General features: G+C 41.4%; 1 protein-coding gene across 3 annotated transcripts in view; it reads left to right on the top strand.

Moving 5' to 3' along the window:
- micu1 (mitochondrial calcium uptake 1) overlaps positions 1-22896 on the top strand; it is a 130017-nt gene that overhangs the window by 46750 nt on the left and 60371 nt on the right. For all 3 annotated transcript variants that reach the window (XM_072282652.1, XM_072282650.1, XM_072282651.1), the window contains exons 4-5: positions 11471-11624; positions 14582-14744. In XM_072282652.1, coding sequence (XP_072138753.1) covers positions 11471-11624; positions 14582-14744 — 317 coding nt within the window. The remainder of the gene's footprint in view (positions 1-11470; positions 11625-14581; positions 14745-22896) is intronic.

Below are 22896 nucleotides of genomic sequence, written 5' to 3'. Positions count from 1 at the left end.
ATGAAAAGCCTCATCCTGAGAGCAGATGCGGCGGAGACGGAGGAATTGCGAGAAGGGGATGGCGTTTTTGCAAGAGACAGGGTGAGAAGAGGAATAGTCCAGATAGCTGTGAGAGTCAGTAGGCTTATAGTAGACATCAGTGGATAAGCTGTCTCCAGAGACAGAGACAGAAAGATCTAGAAAGGGGAGGGAGGTGTCGGAAATGGACCAGGTAAACTTGAGGGCAGGGTGAAAGCTGGAGGCAAAGTTAATAAAGTCAACGAGCTCTGCAAGCGTGCAGGAAGCAGCGCCAATGCAGTCGTCGATGTAGCGAAGGAAAAGTGGGGGACAGATACCAGAATAGGCACGGGACATAGATTGTTCCGCAAAGCCAACAGAAAGGCAGGCATAGCTAGGACCCATACGGGTGCCCATAGCTACACCTTTAGTTTGGAGGAAGCGGGAAGAGCCAAAGGAGAAATTATTAAGAGTAAGGACTAATTCCGCTAGACGGAGCAGAGTGGTGGTAGAGGGGAACTGATTAGGTCTGGAATCCAAAAAGAAGCGTAGAGCTTTGAGACCTTCCTGATGGGGGGATGGAAGTATATAGGGACTGGACGTCCATGGTGAAAATAAAGCGGTGGGGGCCAGGGAACTTAAAATCATTGAAAAGTTTAAGAGCGTGAGAAGCGTCACGAACATAGGTAGGAAGGGATTGAACAAGGGGGGATAAAACTGTGTCGAGGAATGCAGAAACGAGTTCGGTGGGGCAGGAGCAAGCTGAGACAATAGGTCTGCCAGGACAGGCAGGTTTGTGGATCTTGGGTAGGAGGTAGGAACGGGAAGTGCGAGGTGTGGGAACTATAAGGTTGGTAGCAGTGGATGGGACATCCCCTGAGCGGATAAAGTCGGTGATGGTGTGGGAGACAATGGCCTGGTGCTCCTTAGTGGGGTTACGATGGAGGGGTAAATAAGAGGAGGTATCCGCGAGTTGTCGCTGTGCCTCGGCAAGGTAGAGGTCAGTACGCCAGACTACAACAGCACCCCCCTTATCGGCGGGTTTAATAATAAGGTTAGGATTAGTGCGGAGGGAGTGGAGAGCAGTGTGTTCCGAAGGAGTGTGGTTAGAATGGGGACAAGGTGCGGTGAAGTCGAGACGGTTGATGTCCCGTTGGCAGTTAGTGATAAAGAGATCCAGAGCAGGCAGAAGATGAGAGCAGGGTGTCCATGAAGGAGAGGAGGGTTGAAGACGGGAGAAGGGGTCATTGGTGGGGGTGGAAGAGTCCTTGCCGAAGAAGTAGGCTCGGAGACGGAGATGGCGGAAGAAAAGTTCCGCATCATGACGAACACGGAACTCGCTGAGGTGTGGGCGAAGCGGGACAAAGGTGAGGCCCTTACTGAGGACAGAGTGCTCTGCCTCCGACAGTTGAAGGTCGGAGGGGATGGTAAAGACCCGGCACGGATGAGAGCTGGGATCAGAGGGGGGAGGGGGGTGGCTGGGGGTGTCAATGGAGAGGGGAGGGTTGGGGTGAGAGGAAGATGGAGCCTCTGAGGACCCAGGAGCTGACGTTGGGATCTGAAGGAGATGGATTGCAGAGTATTGGTGGGGGGAGGGGAGACGGGAGTCACAATAGCAGCACATAAAGATGTAGCCTTTTATATATTGGCGAGACCCGACACAGACTGGGAGACCACTTTGCTGAACGCCTACGCTCTGTCCACCAGAGAAAGCAGGATCTCCCAGTGGCCACACATTTTAATTCCACATCCCATTCCCATTCTGACATGTCTATCCACTGCCTCCTCTACTGTAAAGATGAAGCCACACTCAGGTTGGAGGAACAACACCTTATATTGCGTCTGGGTAGTCTCCAACCTGATGGCATGAACATCGACTTCTCTAACTTCCGCTAATGCTCCACCTCCCCCTCGTACCCCATCTGTTACTTATTTTTATACACACATTTTTGCTCTCACTCTCCTTTTTCTTCCTCTGTCCCTCTGAATATACCCCTTGCCCATCCTCTTGGGTCCCCCCCCCTCCGTCTTTCTTCCCGGACCTCCTGTCCCATGATCCTCTCGTATCCCTTTTGCCTATCACCTGTCCAGCTCTTGGCTCCATCCCTCCCCCTCCTGTCTTCTCCTATCATTTTGGATCTCCCCCTCCCCCTCCAACTTTCAAATCCCTTACTCACTCTTCCTTCAGTTAGTCCTGACGAAGGGTCTCGGCCTGAAACGTCGACTGCACCTCTTCCTAGAGATGCTGCCTGGCCTGCTGCGTTCACCAGCAACTTTTATGTGTGTTGCTTGAATTTCCAGCATCTGCAGAATTCCTGTTGTTTGCATAAGGAAGAGAAAATCTGCAGATGATGGAAGTCCAAGAAACACACACAAAATGCTGGAGCAACTCAGCAGGCCAGGCAGCATGTACGGAAAAGAGTACGGTCAACGTTTCAGGCAAAGACCCTTTAGCAGGACTGGAGAAAACAAAGATGAAAAGTAGAATTAAAAGGTTGGGGATGGGAGGGAGAAACACAAGGTGATAGGTGAAACCAGGAAGGGAAGAGTGAAGTAAAGAGCTGAGAAGTTGATCGGTAAAAGAGATTGGGCAGGGACCCCCAACTCTCTTTCACCATTCCCCATCCCCTTTGCCCCTCTCATCTTATCTCTTTGCTTGCCCATTGCCTTCCTCTGGCACTTCTTCCCCCCTCTTCTTTCTTCTATGGCCTTCTGGCCCTCTCTTATCAGACTCCCCCTTCTCCAGCCCTATATCCCTTTTACCAATCAACTTCCCAGCTCTTTACTTCATCCCTACCCCTCCCGGTTTCACCTATCACCTTGTGTTTCTCCCTCGCCTCTCCCCACATTTTAACTCTACTTGTCATCGTTTTTTCTCCAGTCCTGCTGAAGGGTCTCAGCCCAAAATGTCAACTGTACTCTTTTCCATAGATGCTGCCTGACCTGCTGAGTTCCTTCAGCATTTTGTACGAGTTGACTGCAGACACATCGCTTAGTGTCACTTAATTTACATACAATCATCCTATATATAACAATCGCTTATACATTATGTTTTATAGGATTGCTTTCATACAGTGCCTTGTAAAAGTATTCAGCCCCCAACCCTTTGTTCACATGAATGAGTATTACAACTAGGGACTTCGATCAATTGAACTGAGAATTTTTATTTGTGATTCAGGTGCTCTATACACACACACACACACACACACACACACACACACACACACACACACACACACACACACACCCCCCCCACCCACCCAAAAAATAGGGAATATTGTCAAGCATGAAAAACTTTAAAAATTCAAAAACCGAAATGTCAGCAGTTCAAAAAGTATTCATCCCTGTTTGCACAGTACTTAGCTGAACCACCTTTCGCAGCTATTACAGCTAGTGGTCTCTTTGAATAAGTCTCTATTAGCTTTGCACAATGTGATGGAGCAAGATTTACACATTCTTCCTTGCAAAATTGCCTGGTTAGTTGGGGAGCAGTGGTGGACAGCAATCTTGAGGTCTTGCCAGAGATGTTTGATCAGGTTGGTCTGACATGGAGAAGAGGTACTTATTTTAGGAACAACACCTTATATTCCGTCTGGGTAGCCTCCAACCTGATGGCATGAACATCGACTTCTCTAACTTCCGCTAGGCCCCACCTCCCCCTCGTACCCCATCTGTTACTTATTTTTATGCACACATTCTTTCTCTCACTCTCCTTTTTCTCCCTCTGTCCCTCTGAATATACCTCTTGCCCATCCTCTGGTTCCCCCCCCCCCCCCCTTGTCTTTCTTCCCGGACCTCGTGTCCCATGATCCTCTCGTATCCCCTTTTGCCAATCACCTGTCCAGCTCTTGGCTCCATCCATCCCCCTCCTGTCTTCTCCTATCATTTTGGATCTCCCCCTCCCCCTCCAACTTTTAAATCCCTTACTCACTCTTCCTTCAGTTAGTCCTGACGAAGGGTCTCGGCCTGAAACGTCGACTGCACCTCTTCCTACAGATACTGCTTGGCCTGCTGTGTTCACCAGCAACTTTGATGTGTGTTACTTATTTTAGGTGATCCTCCAGTTTTCTACATCATCATATTGGGTAAGTTGGTAAGGTAATATACAGTATACAATAGAGGAAAGGTAGTGTAGTAATTACAAAGGGGATGAATACTTTTTCAGACTTCATTTTGTTTTTTTAATTTTAGTAAATTGTTGACAAGTTTTGGAATGTTTCTTTTGATTAGACGTGATGCGCAATGTTTTGTAGATTAGCTTCAAAAAATCCTATATCAATATATTTTAACTTTAGAAAATGCAACAGTAAAATGTGAACAAACATGAACCCTGATGAGGATTTCAGACCAAAACGTCGACTGTTTATTATTTTCCGTAGGTGCTCCCTGGCCTGCTGAGTTCTTCCAACATTCCGTGTGTATTGCAGTAAAATATGAAAATGGTTGTGCAGGCTAGGTACCTTTTCAAGGGACTGTATTTATATTTATTGTTCTTTTTTTCTTTGTGTTCTTTACACATTATGTTTTTTATGCTCCATCGAATCCAGAGTAACAATAATTTCATTCTCCTTTACACTCGTGTACTGAAGAATGACAATAAACAATCTTGAAATCCACACACTTTATTTTGTAATTTTCTGACTTCAAATGTTGGTTGAGTGTATCAAGCTGCTTACTTGCAAATTCAACTTGTGCTCATCGGAGGTTTAACCTATAATTCAAGCCTTGTCATGAAATCAGAGGCGAAGGATGTATAACTTTATCTACTTACCTAGCCTTAGAATTTTTATCTGTGGTTTGGAAATTGCAGGTGTTCTTACTGCACAAAATTGATTTGTATCTGGAATGGTGATTTACAATCTTTGAAATATGCATGTACAACACTGAAGAAATTGTTATTTGAATTATTACTCAATGAGATTAGCTCTATTGTGATTTGGGGATGTAGGGGGCAGCCACTGATGCCCTTGATGATGGTATTCTTTGCTATCCTCTGCAGCAATTTGTGTTCTATGACCCTAATGTTAGTTTACTCCATAAATTTAAGAAACCAAGCACCAATTGTAAACTTCCTAAGACATTGGAGCAAACTTGAACAACTCAACTCCAAACCATCCAGCCCTTTTACAGTATGGGCTTCCCAGTCTATGTGTGGAAAATTAAAATCTCCCACAATCATAACCTTGTGCTTACTACAAATATCTGCTATCTCCTTACAAATTTGCTCCTCCAATTCTTGCTCCCCATTTGGTGGCCTATAATGCACCCCCATAAGAATTACTGCACCTTTCCCACTCCTCAATTCCACCCAAATAGCCTCCCTAGACGAGCCCTCTAATATATCCTGCCAGAGCACCGCTGTAATATTTTCTCTGACAAGCAATGCAGCACCTCCCCCTCTTGTCCCTCTGATTCTGTCACACCTGAAGCAATTAAATCCAGTAATATTTAGTTGCCAATCACACCCCTCCTGTTTACTAATAGCTACTATATCATACTTCCAGGTATCAATCAATGCTTTAAGCTCATTCACCTTTCTTATAATGCTCCTAGCATTAAAATAAATGCATTTAAGAAATTTTCCACCTCTTTCTCTCTGTTTATCACTAACGGTGCAAACAACTATTTTCTTTTTCTTCCTTCCTCCCTACATCTGTTCCTACACTCTGGTTCCCCTCCCCCCTCATATCCAGTTTAAATCCACCGGAGCCCCTCTAGCAAACCTATCCGCAAGAATATTTGTTTCCCTGCAGTTCAGATGTAGACCGTCCCGCCGGAACAGATCCCACCTTCCCTGGAAAACTGCCCAATTATCTATAAATCTGAAGCCCTCCCTCCTGCACCATGTCTTCAGCCACGTGTTGATCTGCGCTATCTTACTATTTCTAAACCCGCCTGCACGTGGCACTGGTAGTGATCCTGAGATTGCTATCCTGGAGGTCCTGTCCTTTAACTTGGCGCCTAACTCCCTAAACTCACCTTTCAGGACCTCCTCACTCTTCCTAACCACGTCATTGGTCCCTACATGGACCACGACATCCGGCTGCTCACCCTCCCTCTTGAGAATACCGAGAACTCGATCCGAGATATCGCGGACCTTGGCATCAGGGAGGCAACAGACCATCCGGGATTCTCGATCTCTTCCATAGAACTCTTATCTGTCCCCCTAACTATGGAATTCCCTATCTCTACTGCTCTTCTCTTTTCCCTCCTTCCCTTCTGAGCTGAGGGTCCCATCTCGGTGCCAGAGACGCAACCACTGCAACTTGTCCCTGGTAGGTCGTCCCCATCAACAGTATCCAAAACAATGTACTTATTATTGGTGGGAATGGCCACGGGGCTCCTCTGCTCATTCTGTCTATTCCCCTTCCCTCTCCTGACAGTCACCCAGCTACCTGTCTCCTGACTCTTAGGGGTGACTATCTGCCTGTAACTCCTCTCTATTTCTGCCTCTGCCTCCTGAATGATCCGAAGTTCATCTAGCTCCAGCTCCAGTTCCCTAACTCAGTTTGTCAGGAGCTGCAGCTGGATGCACCTTTTGCAGGTGTAGTTGTCAGGGACTAAATTCTGCTCGCCTTGATTTCCCACATCCTGCAAACGGAGCACTCAACTGCCCTAATTGCTGCCTCCATTGCCTACTCTTAAGGTAATTAGATTTATTAAAGGAACTTACCCAACCTTACCTCACTTGGAGTGAAGCTCTTCCTCAGCCCCTGAGCGCCGAAGCCTCAGGAGCCAACGCCTTCCTACTCTGTCTCCCTCTACTCTGTCGCCCGCTCCGATAATCTGCTCTCTTTTAAACACTCCCACTGCCTTACGGTCCGACTTACACACACTTGCGCAGTCGTGCCCCGTTCAGCTGCCGAAGAAAATGACTGACTTCCACAAACTGCTCTCTTTTAAACACTCCCCTGCCTCAGGGTCCGACTTAGACGCGCTTGCGCAGTCATGCCCCCTTCAACTGCCGAAGAAAATGATCTTAGCTAATTTGCTATCCCTCTTAACCTTATTCTCCGGCCTTCTCACCATAGCCATTTATGCCCTTACTAATCCTACAGCTGTCAGTGACAGTGAATTCCACTGATTCACCACCCTCGAAAGAAATTCCTCCTCACCTCTTTGAAAATGGGGATCTGTCGATTCTGAGGCGATGCCTTCTGGTCCAAGACTCCCCCCAATATAGTCTGCAAGGATGACCAGCCAACTGTCACTTTTATTCTCCATGCCATTTCCATTCTGTTCTATCTCTGGTCTTCACACTGTGAGCTTGAGGAATAGCATCTCATCGTTAACATTGAGCTCTTTAGCCTTCAGGACTTTATGTTGAAATCAACAATTTCAAGAAACCAGCTTTTCAAGTTTTTCAGAGCACACCCTGGATATTTCACCTGTAACAGCAGCAGGTAGCAATAACACGATAGGTCAACAGTTTTTTTTAATGACTTGTGCTTGGTATTCATAGGTATTAATAAGTATTCATTATTCAAATATTTACTTTTACTAAATTCAGCCTTTTAATTTCAGGTGTACATTAATGCTTCACATTGTTGCCTTCTATTTCATATTCTAGACATACCCTCTGTTCTTCAAATTTATGTAATTCCTCCACAAATTATTGGTGCTAGCCATCTCAACTATTTCGAGTTCCACATTCTGAACACCCTGAAAATACCCTTGAAATACCTTGGATTTAATAGTGAGTGAAAACTAGTTTTTGAATAGAGAACAAGGTTGGAATGAACGGGTTTATTTCAGGTTGAAGAATGTAAGTAGTGGACTGTCCCCGGAATCAGTTAGTGGTCTTAGATTATTTATTATTTACTTCAATGATCTGGAGAAGGAAGTTAAATAAAAGGTATCCAAGTTGGCCTGTGATGTGATAATGGGTCAAAAGGCAAGTTTCAATGAGGATATTGTGCTGTTTATTGCAAAGGGGTTGGAGTTCAGGAAGAAAGAAGTATAAGACATAGGTGCAGGTTTAGGACATTCAGCCCATTGGGTCTGCTCTGCCATTCGATTATGACTTCATTGATTTTCCCTCTCAATCTCATTTTCCTGCCTTCTCCGTATAACCTTTGACGTGCCTATAATCAAGAACCCATCAATGCCTGCTTTAAATATACCCAATGATGCGTTCTCCACAGCCAATTATGGCAATGAATCTTGCAGATTCACCAACCTTTGGCTAAAGAAATTTCTGTTCATCTCTGTCCTAAAGCAATGTCCTTAAATTCTGAGCCAGTGCCCTCAGACCCTGGATTCTCCAAATGTTAGAAACATCCTCACCACATCCACACTATTCAATATTCACCTTTCAGTATTCAGTAGATTTCAATGAGATTGCCCCCTCATTCTTCTGAACTCCAGCGAGTACAGGCGCAGAGCTATCAAATGCTCTTCATATATTAACTCTTTCATTCTTGAGAATAAAACCCCCTCTGTCCTTCTCCAGTGCCAGAATATCTTACATTGGGGGCTCAGAGATGCTCACAATACTCCATATCTGGTCTGACCAATGTTTTATAAAACCTCAGCATTATGGATCACCTCTGACTTTTGTAAATGATTTTCTGTCTTAGGAGCGTGTTGGTGACCACTTGAATGATGTTCCCATAATTAATCGAGATCATATTGTCAGATTTTGTAACTTTACGCTCTATTTGAGAACAAATTTCACTGTATCATACTGTTTCGTGGTAGAAAACAAGGAGACTAGTGAATATTGGACTGGTTTGTTCATTAGCCTGCAGTTGTCTAGAGAATTGGCATCTGTAATATTCTGCTTGGCTTATAAGAGAAGCTGAAGGTCACTTGATGATGTATGTGACCCACTGGTCCACTGCTGGATTGTCCATTGATTCCAGTGGCAGAACACAGATACACTAAAGAGAGCAGCTACATACAAAGCATGTTTAACCATCAGAGATAGCTTTAACAAGAAGCATCTGTTTTTCCATCAGAGATAGCTTTAACAAGAAGCATCATACAACCCCTTGCATTGGAATAAGTTTCCTCAGTATGAATTAAAAAAAGGGCTGAGAGGTGACCTTCAATTTGACCTGCATTTCTTAGGTTAAAAACATGGTAATTTTAAGACCATAAGATATAGAAGCAGAAGTAGGCCATTTGGCCCATTGAGTCTGCTCGGCCATTCAATCATGGACTGATCCAATTCTTCCAGTCATCCCCCTCCCCTGCCTTCTCCCCATACCCTTTGATGCTCTGGCTAATCAAGAACCTATCTATCTCTGCCTTAAATGCACCCAAAGACTTGGCCTCCACAGCTGCTTGTGGCAAGAAATTCCACATATTTAGCACCCTCTGACTGAAGTAATTTCTCCGCATCTCAGTTCTAAAAGAATGTTCTTCAATCCTGAAGTCATGCCCTCTTGTCCTAGAATCCCCTACCATGGGAAGTAACTTTGCCATATCTAATGTGTTCAGGCCTTTTAACATTTGGAATGTTTCTATGAGATCCCCCCTCATTCTCCTGAACTTCAGGGAATACAGCCCAAGAGCTGCCAAACGTTCCTCGTACGGTAGTCTTTTCATTTTCTACAAAACAGGGTTTATTTAAACTTATTTTAACAATAAACATTTTCTCCTCAAACAAATTTTCTGATGGTCAAAAGACATATACAAGTTGAAATTCTTTAAGATCCTTGACAGCAGTGACATGTCAGAAGGATGTTCTGTGGTAGGGGAATAGGATCTGATATCTGAAGCTAAGTTTCACTTGCTGCCTATTTCATTTGATAGGTAACTCCTAGGTATGACATGTCAGCTTAATCTGTATCCAGAATTGGTTAATGCACCACAAGTGAAGAATATGGGCAGATAGCACTTAATTACTTCATCCTCACCAGTAACCTGCTTTTGTTGTTTGTACTTCAAGCCTTCCTGCAAAAAAAAGTTGCAAATCTAGTTTATTTTTGTTGTTACATTTTCTTTCTAAAAAGGTTTACCAAATTAGAAATATTGCAAGTACACTTTACAAAAACATGCACAAAATGCTGGAGGAACTCAGCAGGTCAGGCAACATCAGTAGAGGGGAATAATCAGTCAGCATTTCGGGTCAAGAGTCTTCATCTTGAATACAATTTACATTTTATTGATAAAGAACATGACTGCAAATATTAACAGATTTTGGATGTTGGAATAGGGATCAATTCATGGACATTAAGTTTTTCCATAATAATTTACTACATGTATTTGTCCACATTGCAAACTTCCAGTCCACTGAACGATTATGAATTCCATTGCATTGAAAGATGATCGAAGTCTTTTCATTAGGAAACATGACTTACGTAGAACACACCTCTGTTTTACCTTTCTTAGTAGATGATGCATTTGCCAGGTTGCAATGTAAGGAAGACTCACACTTTACATTGAAAATAGGAAATTTGAACAAAGAACTGAGGTTGAAGACTGTAGTAGGGGATGTGTCTAGTGCTGGGGGAGCAAAAGGATAGGTAGCCAAATATGTGGAAGGGCATGTAAAGCATTGAGAAGGATATCATTGTTATGTATTCATGTATATTTTGACCATTACGGATTGCTGTCAAGCTTCCCTGTGTATTATGTATTGGACGTCATGTGAGAAGGGATTCTGGTTAAATGACCTACAAGTAAAATAGCTGCACATTTGTTTCTTGCCTCTGCATCTCTCGTGTGTGTTATTAATGGCCGCTCAGCTTCCCAGTACCACAAACATACCAATCATTAAGTTAAGTATTGAGGAGAAGGGTTTTTCATTTAACAGGTTTTTCAGGTTCTAAGTTCAGACAAAGCTCATGTTAAAATTTCTCCTGCTGATAGGGCTGTAGCAAGACCCTATAAAGTTGTCTACATTGGAAACTGTGAATTTGTACAATGCCCTTTTGAGATGGCCAAGTAGATATCCTAACTGTGTGTTTAAAAAAAAAAAGAATAATATAAAGGCAGAATTGTAAAGACTTACAGGAATCTTTGAAGATGAAATGTTTTAATGTGTTCTTCCAGTTGCCTGGTAGGTAGCTGTTGATCCCAGGGGATCATAGGTTTGCGCCTCTAGTGGACTGTGTCTTCTCCAGAGCGCAAGCCTGGGTGGGAAGATTTGAAGAACTGGCTGTTGCCCAAGCAGCGGGTTCCTCCTCCCCACATCACTGATGTAGTCCAGGGGAGGGGCAAGCGCCGATACAGCTTGGCACCAGTGTCATTGCAGAAATTGCCAGAATGAAGTTGTAAACAACCTCAAACTGCCTTAGGGACTCCGGCTCCAGATTTCTTCCTCTGGCTTTACTCCCGAAGCCTTTGCCATGGGTGGATAAGGCCACAAGGCAGCTGAGGTTTAAAATCAGAGCTTTTAATCTAGGCGGGCTGCTGTCCAAGGCTGACATGCCCTACCTGCCTGAACCAGTTGCTTATCCAAATGAAATTACAAGATAGTTGTATGCTGTACAATAATGTATAATTTTTAAAAATTTGTCTTCAGAGCTCATGCAGAAGCTGCTGCGTCAGTGAAACAGATTCCCAAAACTGGTTCCTCTGGAGTAGAAGAGCAAAAAGATGGTGGAGAGGCTGTAAAGCCACAGGAAGAGGATGGACAAAGTGAAAAAAAGAAGCGGAGAGGATTCAGAGATCGGAAGGTATATTTATATTGATAGAGTCAAGTTCAAGTTTATTGTCACAGGTGTACCTGCACAGGGTATATGTTAATATCATGTATTTTTTTAAAACTTGCCATGGATGGTTTTTCTTCATAAATTGGTCTGGAGGGTCAGGGTTAGTGTGTCACTCATGCAAAAACATCAGATTTGAAGCTGTTTGCCCACACACACACACTCCCTAAGGATGTCCTAGCTACTTTGTAGGCTAGTACCCAAGATGGAGCTGACTAGATTTACAACCTTCTGCAGCTTCTTTCAGCCCTCCATACCAGACAGTGATGCAGCCTGTCAGAATGCTCTCCATGGTACAATTATAGAAGTTTTTGAGTGTATTTGTTGACATGCCAAATCTCTTCAAACTCCTAATGAAGTATAGCCGCTGTCTTGCCTTCTTCATAACTACATCGATATGTTGGAACCAGGTTAGATCTTCAGAGATCTTGACACTTGAAGCTGCTCACTCTCTCCACTTCTGATCCCTCTATGAGGATTAGTATGTGTTCCTTCATCTTACCCTTCCTGAAGACCACAATCGGCTCTTTCCTCTTATTGATGTTGAGTGCCAGATTGTTGCTGCAGCACCACTCCACTAGTTGGCATATCTCACTCCTGTATACCCTCTCGTTTTCACCTGGGATTCTACCAACAATGGTTGTATCGCCAGCAAATTTATAGATGGTATTTGAGCTATGCCTAGCCACGCAGTCAAGTATATATAGAGAGTAGAGCAGTGGGCTAAGCACACACCCCTGAGATGCGCCAGTGTTGATCGTTAGTGAGGAGGATATGTTACCACTAGTCCACACAGATTGTGGTCTTCCGATGAGGAAGTCGAGGATCCAATTGCAGAGGGAGGTACGGAGGCCCAGGTTCTCAATCAGGATTGTGGGAATGGTGGTATTAAATGCTGAGCTATAGTTGATGAACAGCATCCTGACGTAGGTATTTGTGTTGTCCAGGTGGTCTAAAGCCGTATGGAGAGCCATTGAGATTGTGTCCGCCATTGACCTGTTGTGGCGATAGGCAAATTGCAATGGGTCCAGGTCCTTGCTGAGGCAGGAGTTCAGTCTAGTCATGACCAGCCTCTCAAAGCATTTCATCACTATCGATGTGAGTGTTACCGGGTGATAGTCATTAAGGCAGTCCATGTTATTCTTCTTAGGCACTGGTGTATAATTATTGTCTTTTTGAAGCAAGTGGGAATTTCCACCCGTAGCAGTGAGAGGTTGAAAATATCCTTGAATACTCCCTCTAGTTGGTTGGCACAGGTCTTCAGAGCCTTACCAGGTACTCCATCAGGACCTTCCGCTTTGCGAGTGTTCACTCTCTTTAAAGACAGCCTAAAATCAGCCTCTGAGACGGAGATCACAGGGTCATCAGGTGCAGCAGGGATCTTCACAGCTGTAGTTGTGTTCTCCCTTTCAAAGCATCCACAAGATGTTGCCACTTGCATATTAACAGGAAACATAAAATTCTACAGTACATTATAGGTCCTTCAGCCCAGAGTGTTATGCCTACCATTTAACCTACTCTAAGATTAATCTAACTCTCCTCTCCCACATTGCCCTCCATGTTTCTATTATCCATGTGCCTTTCTAAGAGTCTCAAAATGGACCTAATGTATCTGCTTCTACCACTACCCCTGGCAGGGCATTCCTTACATTCACCACTCTCTGTGTAAAAGAAAAAACTTATCTCTGACATTTCTTCCCCACCCCATATTTTCCTTCAGTCAGTCTAAAATTATGCACCCTTGTGTTAGCCATCGCCACCCTAATTCTCTAGCAATCCCAGAGTTGACTATCTTATGTTGAATTGATGCCGTTGTTGTTAACAACTGAAAGTGCAGTTCAGAAGAAAAGATGTATACATTATATTTGTTTTTTCAAAACTATGCACTTGATGTGTTTTATTAATATTGGACTTCTCATTCATTCACTAGATGTAGTATATCTTTGCTTACACTGTATTTTAGATGTGAATTATTATTGGGTTTCTCATCAATGACAGTACGAGCTACATTTTGTTAAGATCCAAATTATGTTGCTAGGTGATTTTCATATTTGAAAACTAGTTTTTGAACCTTAATGTACTTTCATTCTAACAAGTTCTGCCAGACCACCTTTCATAGTTACTCATGTTAGTAATTAGAGCAGGCTGCATTTAATATGACATTGCGTTCCTAAACAGATCAGATGCAGAAAAAAACTGATCAGTTGCAGTTGAGTGCTTTTATGTGCAGCCATCCATTGCACATTATTTATTGAATCATGTTCCACATTTTTGTCTTTTAGTGCCATTTTGTGGAATTCCATTTCAAGTTTTAGTAATTTGGCTTTTTCAAAACGATTTCTTTTTTACTTGTCTCATTTGAGGTAGTACATAAAGCATGCCCAGTATTAAGATACTATTTGCACTAATGAGCTTCAATCGGCAGGCCTCATCAAGTATATTTCTGACACAAAACACCCAATCTTCTCCAAGCTCCTTTGTGATAAGAATTTACTAGGTGGACAGTAGTAATAATTCAAGGAATCCAAGCAGGCTTTGACAAAATCTAAGGTTCCTACCAACTTATTTTCCCTGGTCCACGACCACACAAATTAGTGAAAGAGCTTTCAGAATGGCAAGTTCAGGGCACCCCTTCATGCACAAGCAAAGCCAGAGCATGAATGCAGAAGCAGTGTACAATCCCTAAGCTACATAGCTGCCTGCTCTAACAAATACTTCTTCTTCAGAGCCTGCTAGTCCTACTCTGGGTTCATCACCACCTCAGAATGCAGAAAATTAAACTGTAAGGAAATTATTCTTGACCTAAGTGAAGACTAATTCTCATAGTTATTGAAGAATAAAAGACTAGGTGTGATTTTTGAGCCAATTGTAACCTGTTTCTTCCTGTAACCGATATTATAATTTCATCTCTTGTTCTTTTTCAGGTAATGGAATATGAGAATCGAATTCGGGCTTACTCTACTCCGGATAAGATATTCCGATACTTTGCAACATTGAAGATCATCAGTGAAAATGGAGACGCTGAAGTGTTCATGACCCCCCAAGATTTTGTTCGATCTATAACACCAAATGAAAAACAGCCAGAGAGTAAGTTGAAAAATAACAATTGGGTTAACATTGATCAAAAACTACTTGAAATGAACATAAATGTTTCTATAGTAGCCATGAATCTACAGTAGTCAATGAATTCTATTCTTGACGCTCATAACAGAGCTAACTGTAGCTGACTTGGTTATTTGTAGGATAGGGATGTGTGAGAGAGAGAAACTGTTAACATGAAGGTATAAGTTTCTTTGTTTTAATCTGTGGCCAAGTAATCAGTGTTGGCCGTTTGGCTCCTTATTGACTCTACTAGGTGTGCCCATGAGAAGATTGAGGCCCTCCATTAGTCAGGGTCGACCATGGATGAAGCGTCCTAACTATCTATGTTATATATGCAAGCCAGGGCAGCACAAAATGGAGAGGAAGCTGTTGCTCTTGCAGCAGGCTCCCCCACTCCATGCAGCTGATAAATCCAAAGGAACAGCATCAGTGGTATCGCAGGAGTTGCCAGTCAGCATTGAACTCAACATAGTGATTCCTACACTGGATTTTTTTCCTCTGTTTACTCACAAGGTCTTCCCCATGAATGGGTATATCCACAAGGCAGCAGAGGAGTGAGTTCAGAAATTTCATTCTCCTAGATTAGCTGCCAACAATGAGTGAGGAGCCCCAGCTGCCCAAAGTGACTGGTTTTAAGGTGCCAGTAACCCCTTCTCATTCAGTAGAAGCTGTTCCGCTGGGCTTAGTAGCTAGGCCTCACATGAAGTCCAGGAGCTGGACTTGGTTGTCAGAGGCTATTTGAGATGCACAACATTGGGATCATATAATGGGTAGTGGGAGCATAACCACGCTACCCATTTCTTCCCCACCCCTCCCCCAGCAATGACAGCCTTGGTGAACTCATTGTATGTTCAAAAAAAGTGAATGACTGTTTCTGTCATTCACTTTTAATCAGGTTTGTTAAAGCTGTGATCTCTGTACTGTTGATACTTTGTGTTATATTTTGTAACTTGAAAACATTAAACTAATTCAAAGGAAAACTAGAGAGGCAAGAGATATAGTCTGTAATGGATCATTTAAATAAACAGCAATACTTAATCAACTAGTATTTACAATATTGTTCAACTATTACTGAAATAATAAATGCTCAACCTGCTTAGCTATAAACTCCAACTCAATAGAGAATGCATCTCAACCACATACACAGTATACTATATAATACATCTACTATATACAGACATCCTCAGCATAGTAAACAGTAAATTGTCCTATTCATGTCTAAAGATTTAATTGTTGGAGAGGATTTCTTAATCTTGGGGGATAACGCCTTTGCTGATCAGGAGGATCACTCTGCTTGGCAGGTGACACTTGTGCTGTGAAACAATCTCAAGTTCTGGGGCCTCCTCCACGATGATTGTAGGAATTGACTCTGAGACTGCAGGAAGTGGTTCTGACAGTGGTAGCCACCTTTCTTCTGGAACAATTGACTCTGCTTTCCATGACTGATGGATATGTTGTCTCCAGATGATATCAGACGCAATCTCCACTATGAAGGCGAGTGGTCCAGTTTAGTCCTTAATCTTTCCAAGTACCCATTTTTAATCACCTCTGTAATCCCTCGCAAGGACTACTTGTCCAGGAATGAAACATCAAACCTCCTTGTTTGAGGAGCCTTCAGTTTGTCTCAGCTGTTTGTCCTGTGTACTCCTGAGATTGGGTTTAAAGAAATCCTTATGTGAACACAGGGACAACCCAGGGACAGCGTAGCTGGTGAGTTGTTGGTTGTGGAGTGTGTTGCATTACAATATGCAAAGAGGAAATTGACAAGCTTCTGATTCAGTGTTCTGCTGATATTGCTTACAACGTGTTCTTTAGACTCTGAATAAACCTTTCCACCAAGCCATTTGTAGCTGGGTGGTACGGTACAGATGTAATATGTCTTACTCCATTCATTTTTAGGATGACTGAAACTGTTCCGCCTCAAACTGGTCCATTGTCACTGACTAAGTATTCTTGAACTCTAGTCCTTGCTACGAGGCTTCTCAATACATCAACAGTGTGTGAGTCTGTAGTGGAGGCTATTGGGAACACTTCTGGCTATTTTGTAGCTGTATCCACTACTACCAAAAAAAATGTGCCCATGAGTGGTCCTGTAAAACTCACACGAATCCTGTGCCAAGGCCATGCAGACCATTCCTAGGGACGGTGAGTCTCTGCTCTTGGCATCTTCTGGATGTGTTGGCACCTGCGCAGTGCAAGGCAAGCTGCTCGATTTGCTGATCAATTCCAGGCCCAGGTGACTGGCATTTAGCTGCTCCAACACTTAGCTCTCAGCCTGGATGGTACAACTCTCAGTTCCCACATAAGGCAACGTCCGTCAAGGACAAGTTCATTCTGACACTGATAATATGGGGGAACTGGAGTTCCTGCTGCATATTCCAGTTATCTTGGGTGGCTATATAGACCTCAGACAGTATAGGGCCTTTTCTGGTTCCTTTTTGAATCATATCTGCTCTAATTGGGAGACTTTTGACTTGCATTAGGGAGAATACATCAAGAGTAGTGTCCTATTTTGTAAAAATTTTCCAGTATTTTTTTTCATGTTTACTAATCCATGATTAGATGTCCTCTTGAATTCAGGCTAGTAATTGTGTCCTCCCAGAAACAGAGTCCATCTCTGCATTTGTGCTGCTGCTATTAGTGGAACACCCTTCTGTGGACTGAAAGTGGACACGAGTGGTTGGTGATCGGTAACGAGGGTAAACTCCTCTCCCATACAAGTACCGGTTGAAAGTTTTACACCCCAAACCAGACTCAAGGCATCTCTGTCAATCTGTGTGTAATTTTTCTCTGCAGTGGTAAGAGAACTTGATGCAAAGGCTATGGGGCACTTACTTCCATCACCCATAATATGTGATATGACTGCACGTATACCGTAAAGCGAGACATCACAGGCAAGCTTCACTGGATGTTGTGGATCATAATGTATGAGTACAGTGTCTGATGTCATCATTTCCTTTGCTTTTGAAAGCCACCTCACACTGCTTTGTCCATTGCCATTTCTCCCTAATCTGCAATAGTGAGTTCAAGGGTTAGAAGACAGTAGTCATGTTTGGCAGAAACCTGTTATAGTAGTTGACAAATCCTAAAAAGGACTGCAACAATAACGCATCCTTTGGCCTCGGGGCATCCACCACTGTTTGAATTTTCTCAGCACACTTGTGTAATCCTTGTGCATCCATGATGTGACTGTAGTCAATCATCTTTTGTTTAAAGAATTCATAAATGTGTTGTGCTCTGAACCCATCACATTATAATCTTTTTAAAACTGTCTTGAAGTTTTGGAGATGATCCTCATCACCCTTACTGGTCAAAAAAACAACCTGTCCCTCAATGTCGCAAAAACAAAGGAGCTTGTTGTGGACTACGGGAGATATGGAAACAGTCTAGCCCCTATTGACGTCAATAGATCTGGAGTTGAGAGGGTAAACGGCTTTACATACATATCACCGAGGATCTCACGTGGTCTGTACATATCAGCTGTGTGGTGAGAAAGGCACAACAGCGCTTCTTTCACCTCAGATTGTTGAAGAAGTTTGGTATGGGCCCCTAAATCCTAAGAACTTTCTACAGGGGCACAATTGAAAGCATCCTGACTGGCTGCATCACTGCCCAGTATGGAACTGTACTTCCCTCAATCACAGGACTCTGCAGAGAATGGTGAATGGTGTGGACAGCCCAGCACATCAGTAGATGTGAACTTCCCACTATTTAGGACACTTACAAAGACGGGTGTGTAAAAAGGGCCCGAAGGATCATTGGGGACCTGAGTTACCCCGACCACAAACTGTTCCAACTGCTACCATCCGGGAAACGGCATAAAAGCCAGGACTAACAAGCTCTGGGACAGCTTCTTCCACCAGGCCATCACACTGATTAATTCATGCTGATACAATAGTATTTCTATGTTATATTGACTGTCCTGTTGTACATACTATTTATTATAAATTACTACAAATGCACATTACACATATAGATGGAGACATAACATAAAGATTTTTACTCTTCTTGTATATGTGGAAATGAAGTCAATTCAATTCAATCCAGGTAGCACTGAGTGGCCAGGCAGCCTTGCAGCACCCGGTCTATAGCTTTCTGCCGAAGTGCAGGGGCAGATGCTACTTCAGAAATCAGCATATTATAGAAATGAGAGATTATTGTGGGAAACACTTTGGATTTTTTTTTCCACCTCCATCTGTAACTAAGCTTCAGCTAAGTCCACTTTGCTGAAGTGTTTTCCTCCCAAAAAGTTTGCAAATATGTACTCTATCCGGGGCAGAGGGTAATGATCTATTTTCAGTACTGTTTTGATGGTCAAAATCACCACCACCTGAAAATCACCACAGATCCTGACAGGCCCATTTTTCTTGGCTACTGGGATCACTAGCATTGCCTATGGGCTCCACTTAACCTTGGAAAACTTTTCTGCAGCCTCTATGTGATCTAGCTTACTGACTACTTTATCAAGGATGCTATAAGAAACCGCATAAGCTTTACACAACTTGAGTGTGGCATTTTCATTTAACAGTGTTCTACCCTTGATATGTTTGAGTTTTCCATTGTCATCCTTGAACACTGCTGCAACATCATCCAGTAGCTTTCTTAATTCACTTTCAGTTAGCTTCGTTGCAGGAGATGTGGCATGCAATTAGCGGATGGATCTCCAGTCAAGTTGTAGTTGTCTCAGCCATCATATCCCCACAATGCTGGTCCTCCTGTTTTTACCACATGGAAGCTCAATGTGGCTTGTTGGTCATTGCATTTTACTGTCATAAATGTCATTCCCACAGGAGTTATTTTTTCTCCAGTAGAAGTTCTTAGTTGAATATCTGCAGGCTTCAGTTCGGTATCTTTGAAATGCCATTCAAACTCATTTTGTGGAATGACTGAAATAATCAAGTGAATGTCCAATTCCTTTTTAATTAATTTGCCATTCACTTCTGGTGTAAACCATATTGCTTGTCTTCTACTAGTTTTCACATTGTATATCTCTACGCTACCCAGTCTTGCGTCACTCTCAACATTATCAGATTTTTCATCAATAGCATGCAGACTAGTGCTGTTTTTGAAGCTGCATCTTGGCTTTTTCTTTTCTCTGTCAGTCCATTTATTTTTGTCTGCCAGACATGGTCTTTGTATGTGTCCTACTTTGTTGCATTTTCTGCATATTTCACCTTTAAACTTGAGTTGGTCTGGTGTATGTGAGCCCCTGCCACAAGTGTAGCACAATTTGTTTACTCAAGTTGGTTTGTGTTAAGACATTGCAATTTTGTTCATGCTTACCTTCATTTTTGAGTGTAACTCAATAGTGTCTCTGTCTACTGTTTCCATTGATACAGCAATTTCAACTGCTCTTTTAAATATAAGCTGTGCTCAAGTTAGGAGCCATTTTTGAATGCTTTCTTGTAAGGTTCCACAAACTGAGTGATCTCTTGGTGCATTATTAAGCCTATCATTGAACTAACAATGCTCAGGCAACCTTTTCAATTCAGCCACATATGCTGAAATGGACTCCCCTTCCTTTTGATTCTGCTTATGAAACCTAAAGTTTAATGAAACAACCACAATATAATTTATTATTAACATCCTATTGAAGGATATTTGCTTAAATTAAAAAGTCAGTTTTATATTTTTGGGGATAAAAATAATAAGCTCTTAGCTTCCCAATTAAGGGCTGCTAGAGCTAAAAGACAAATTTTAAATATTCGTAAAGGTAATGGAGATATAGTAAGTAATTATGAAGATATTAATAATATTTTTCAGGATTTTTATTCCGATCTTTATAAATCTCAGTTTCCTGTAGATCCCTCCAAAGTGAAGGCTTTTTAATATAAGATTAAATTTCCTCAAATTACTGCTGAAGATCAACAGACCCTTGATGCTCCAATTGTTGAGCATGAAATTCAGAAAGCTATATGGTCAATGCAATCAGGTAAAGCTCCTGGACTGGATGGTTATTCAGTAGGATTTTACAAAAAAAAATTGAAAAATTACTTTCTCCATACCTTTTGGAAATATTTCATCTTTTTAGGAAGCTTCTGTTTCTTTAATCCTTAAGAAATATAAAGATCCTACTGAATGCTCATCTTATTGACCTATTTCATTATTAAATGTGGATGCATTCCAAATGGTTAGCCATTATCTTAGAAAGAATTGTGAATTCTTTTAAATATTTGGGTATTACCATTACAAAAAAATATGAAGATCTTTATAAACCTAATGTAGTTCCTTTATTGGACTCTATGAAACAATTATTTTCTAGATAGAATCCTCTTACACTTTAATAGGTCGTATTCATGCTGTGAAAATGATGATATTACCTAAAAAAATTTTTTGATCAAATTGATTCAACTATTTCGTCCTTTATTTGGAATAATAAAAAAACCAAGAGTTAATAAGTTTCATTTACAAAAATCCAGAAAAAAAGGTGGACTTGTGCTACCTAATTTAAGATTGTATTATTGGGCTGTTAATATTCAACAACTATGTTTTTGGGTATATTGGCTCGATAAGAGCCAAAAACCAGCTTGGATTGATTTGGAATTGAAAGCTATTAAACAATTTCATTTAACTTCATTATTAGGAGCTCCGTTACCTTTACAACTTGCTAAAATTCCCAATTTAAATCTCTATCCTGTTATTAAACAGTCCTTACAGATTTGGTTTCAGTTTCGCAACTCTTTTAATTTTAAACAATTTAAATTGTCTAGCCCTGTATTTCGAAGTTTGCTATTTAAACCTTCATTTACTGATCCCATTTTTCTTTTATGGAGAAATAAGGGGATCTGTTCTTTTGCAGATTTATTTAGTGATGGTCGATTGATGACTTTTGAAGTGTTAATTAGCAGATATTCTCTCTCTCATACACATTTCATGCAATATTTTCAGGTTAGACATTTTTTACAGAATTATGTTTCTATGTTTCCATCTGTGCAAGAATCTGATTTGTTGGATACTATTTTGAATATGAATCCTTTAGTGAGAGGTTCCATTGGTAGAATTTATAATTTATTTTTACTACAAAAAGATAACCTCTCACTAAAGATTAAACAAGATTGGGAGAGAGAACTTAATATGACTTTTCTCAACGAAGATTGGTTGCGAGTTCTGAAAATGGTTAATTCTTCTTCAATATGTGCCAATCATTGTTTATTTCAATTTAAAATTGTTCACCATTATTATTTAACAAAGGAGAGGCTATCCAAAATATTTCCTAATATAGACAATTATTGTGATAGGTGTAAAAATGAAGTAGCTACTTTGTCACATATGTTCTGGTCATGTCCCTCATTAAAATCTTTTTGGAAATCTTTATTTTCTACAATTTCTAAAGCTTTGAAAATTAATTTACAACCTAATACATTGACTATTCTATTTGGAATAGTTCTGCATCATATTCAGGGTAGTTCATTTTCAAACCAACATGTAAGTGCATTCGTTACATTGTTGGCAAGAAGGGCTATTTTATTGAAGTGGAAAGATACCTCTGCTCCTACACTAATTCAATGGTTTTTCCAAGTAATGTTATGTCTTAGTTTGGAAAAAAATTAGAAGTAGAACTTTTGATCCCCGATTCGATTTTGAGAGAAGGTGGGGCTCTTTTGCCAAATTATTATCATTTAATTTGAATTAATTTATATGGTTTCCCTTCGAATTTTATGTTATATAAATGTGATTTGGCGTTTTTTTTTCTCATATATAGATGATTGTAAGACGTATTGCTCCGGGAGTTGGTTCCCAATGGTGTTTTTTTTTGTAGTTGGTGGGTTTTTTTTTAGTTAGTTGGGGTTCTCTTTTTTTCCTCCTTTTTCTTATATAAATTTTTTTTTCATTAGCATATACAAGTTTTTTCTTCAGCTTTACTAATTATACTAATTTGTTGACTTTTGTATTTTATAGCTATAGAAGACTATATATCAATAAAAAGATTTTAAAAATGAAAATGAAACCTAAAGTGTTCTGCAATCAAATATGGGTTCAGTTTTAGATATTACTGCATTATTTTCACTATATCAGCAAAGCTCGTTTCAGCTGGTTTGGTTGGAGCAGTCAATCTTCAAAGCAAACTGTATGCCTATAAACCCAATGCACTCAGTAGAATTAGTACTCATTTCTCATTGGCTATTTAATTTGCTTC

Source organism: Mobula birostris, chromosome 18, assembly GCF_030028105.1.
Source record: "Mobula birostris isolate sMobBir1 chromosome 18, sMobBir1.hap1, whole genome shotgun sequence".
Lineage (NCBI taxonomy): Eukaryota > Metazoa > Chordata > Chondrichthyes > Myliobatiformes > Myliobatidae > Mobula > Mobula birostris.
Note: the sequence above shows the minus strand (reverse complement) of the source record. Positions and strands in the feature narration are given on the sequence as shown.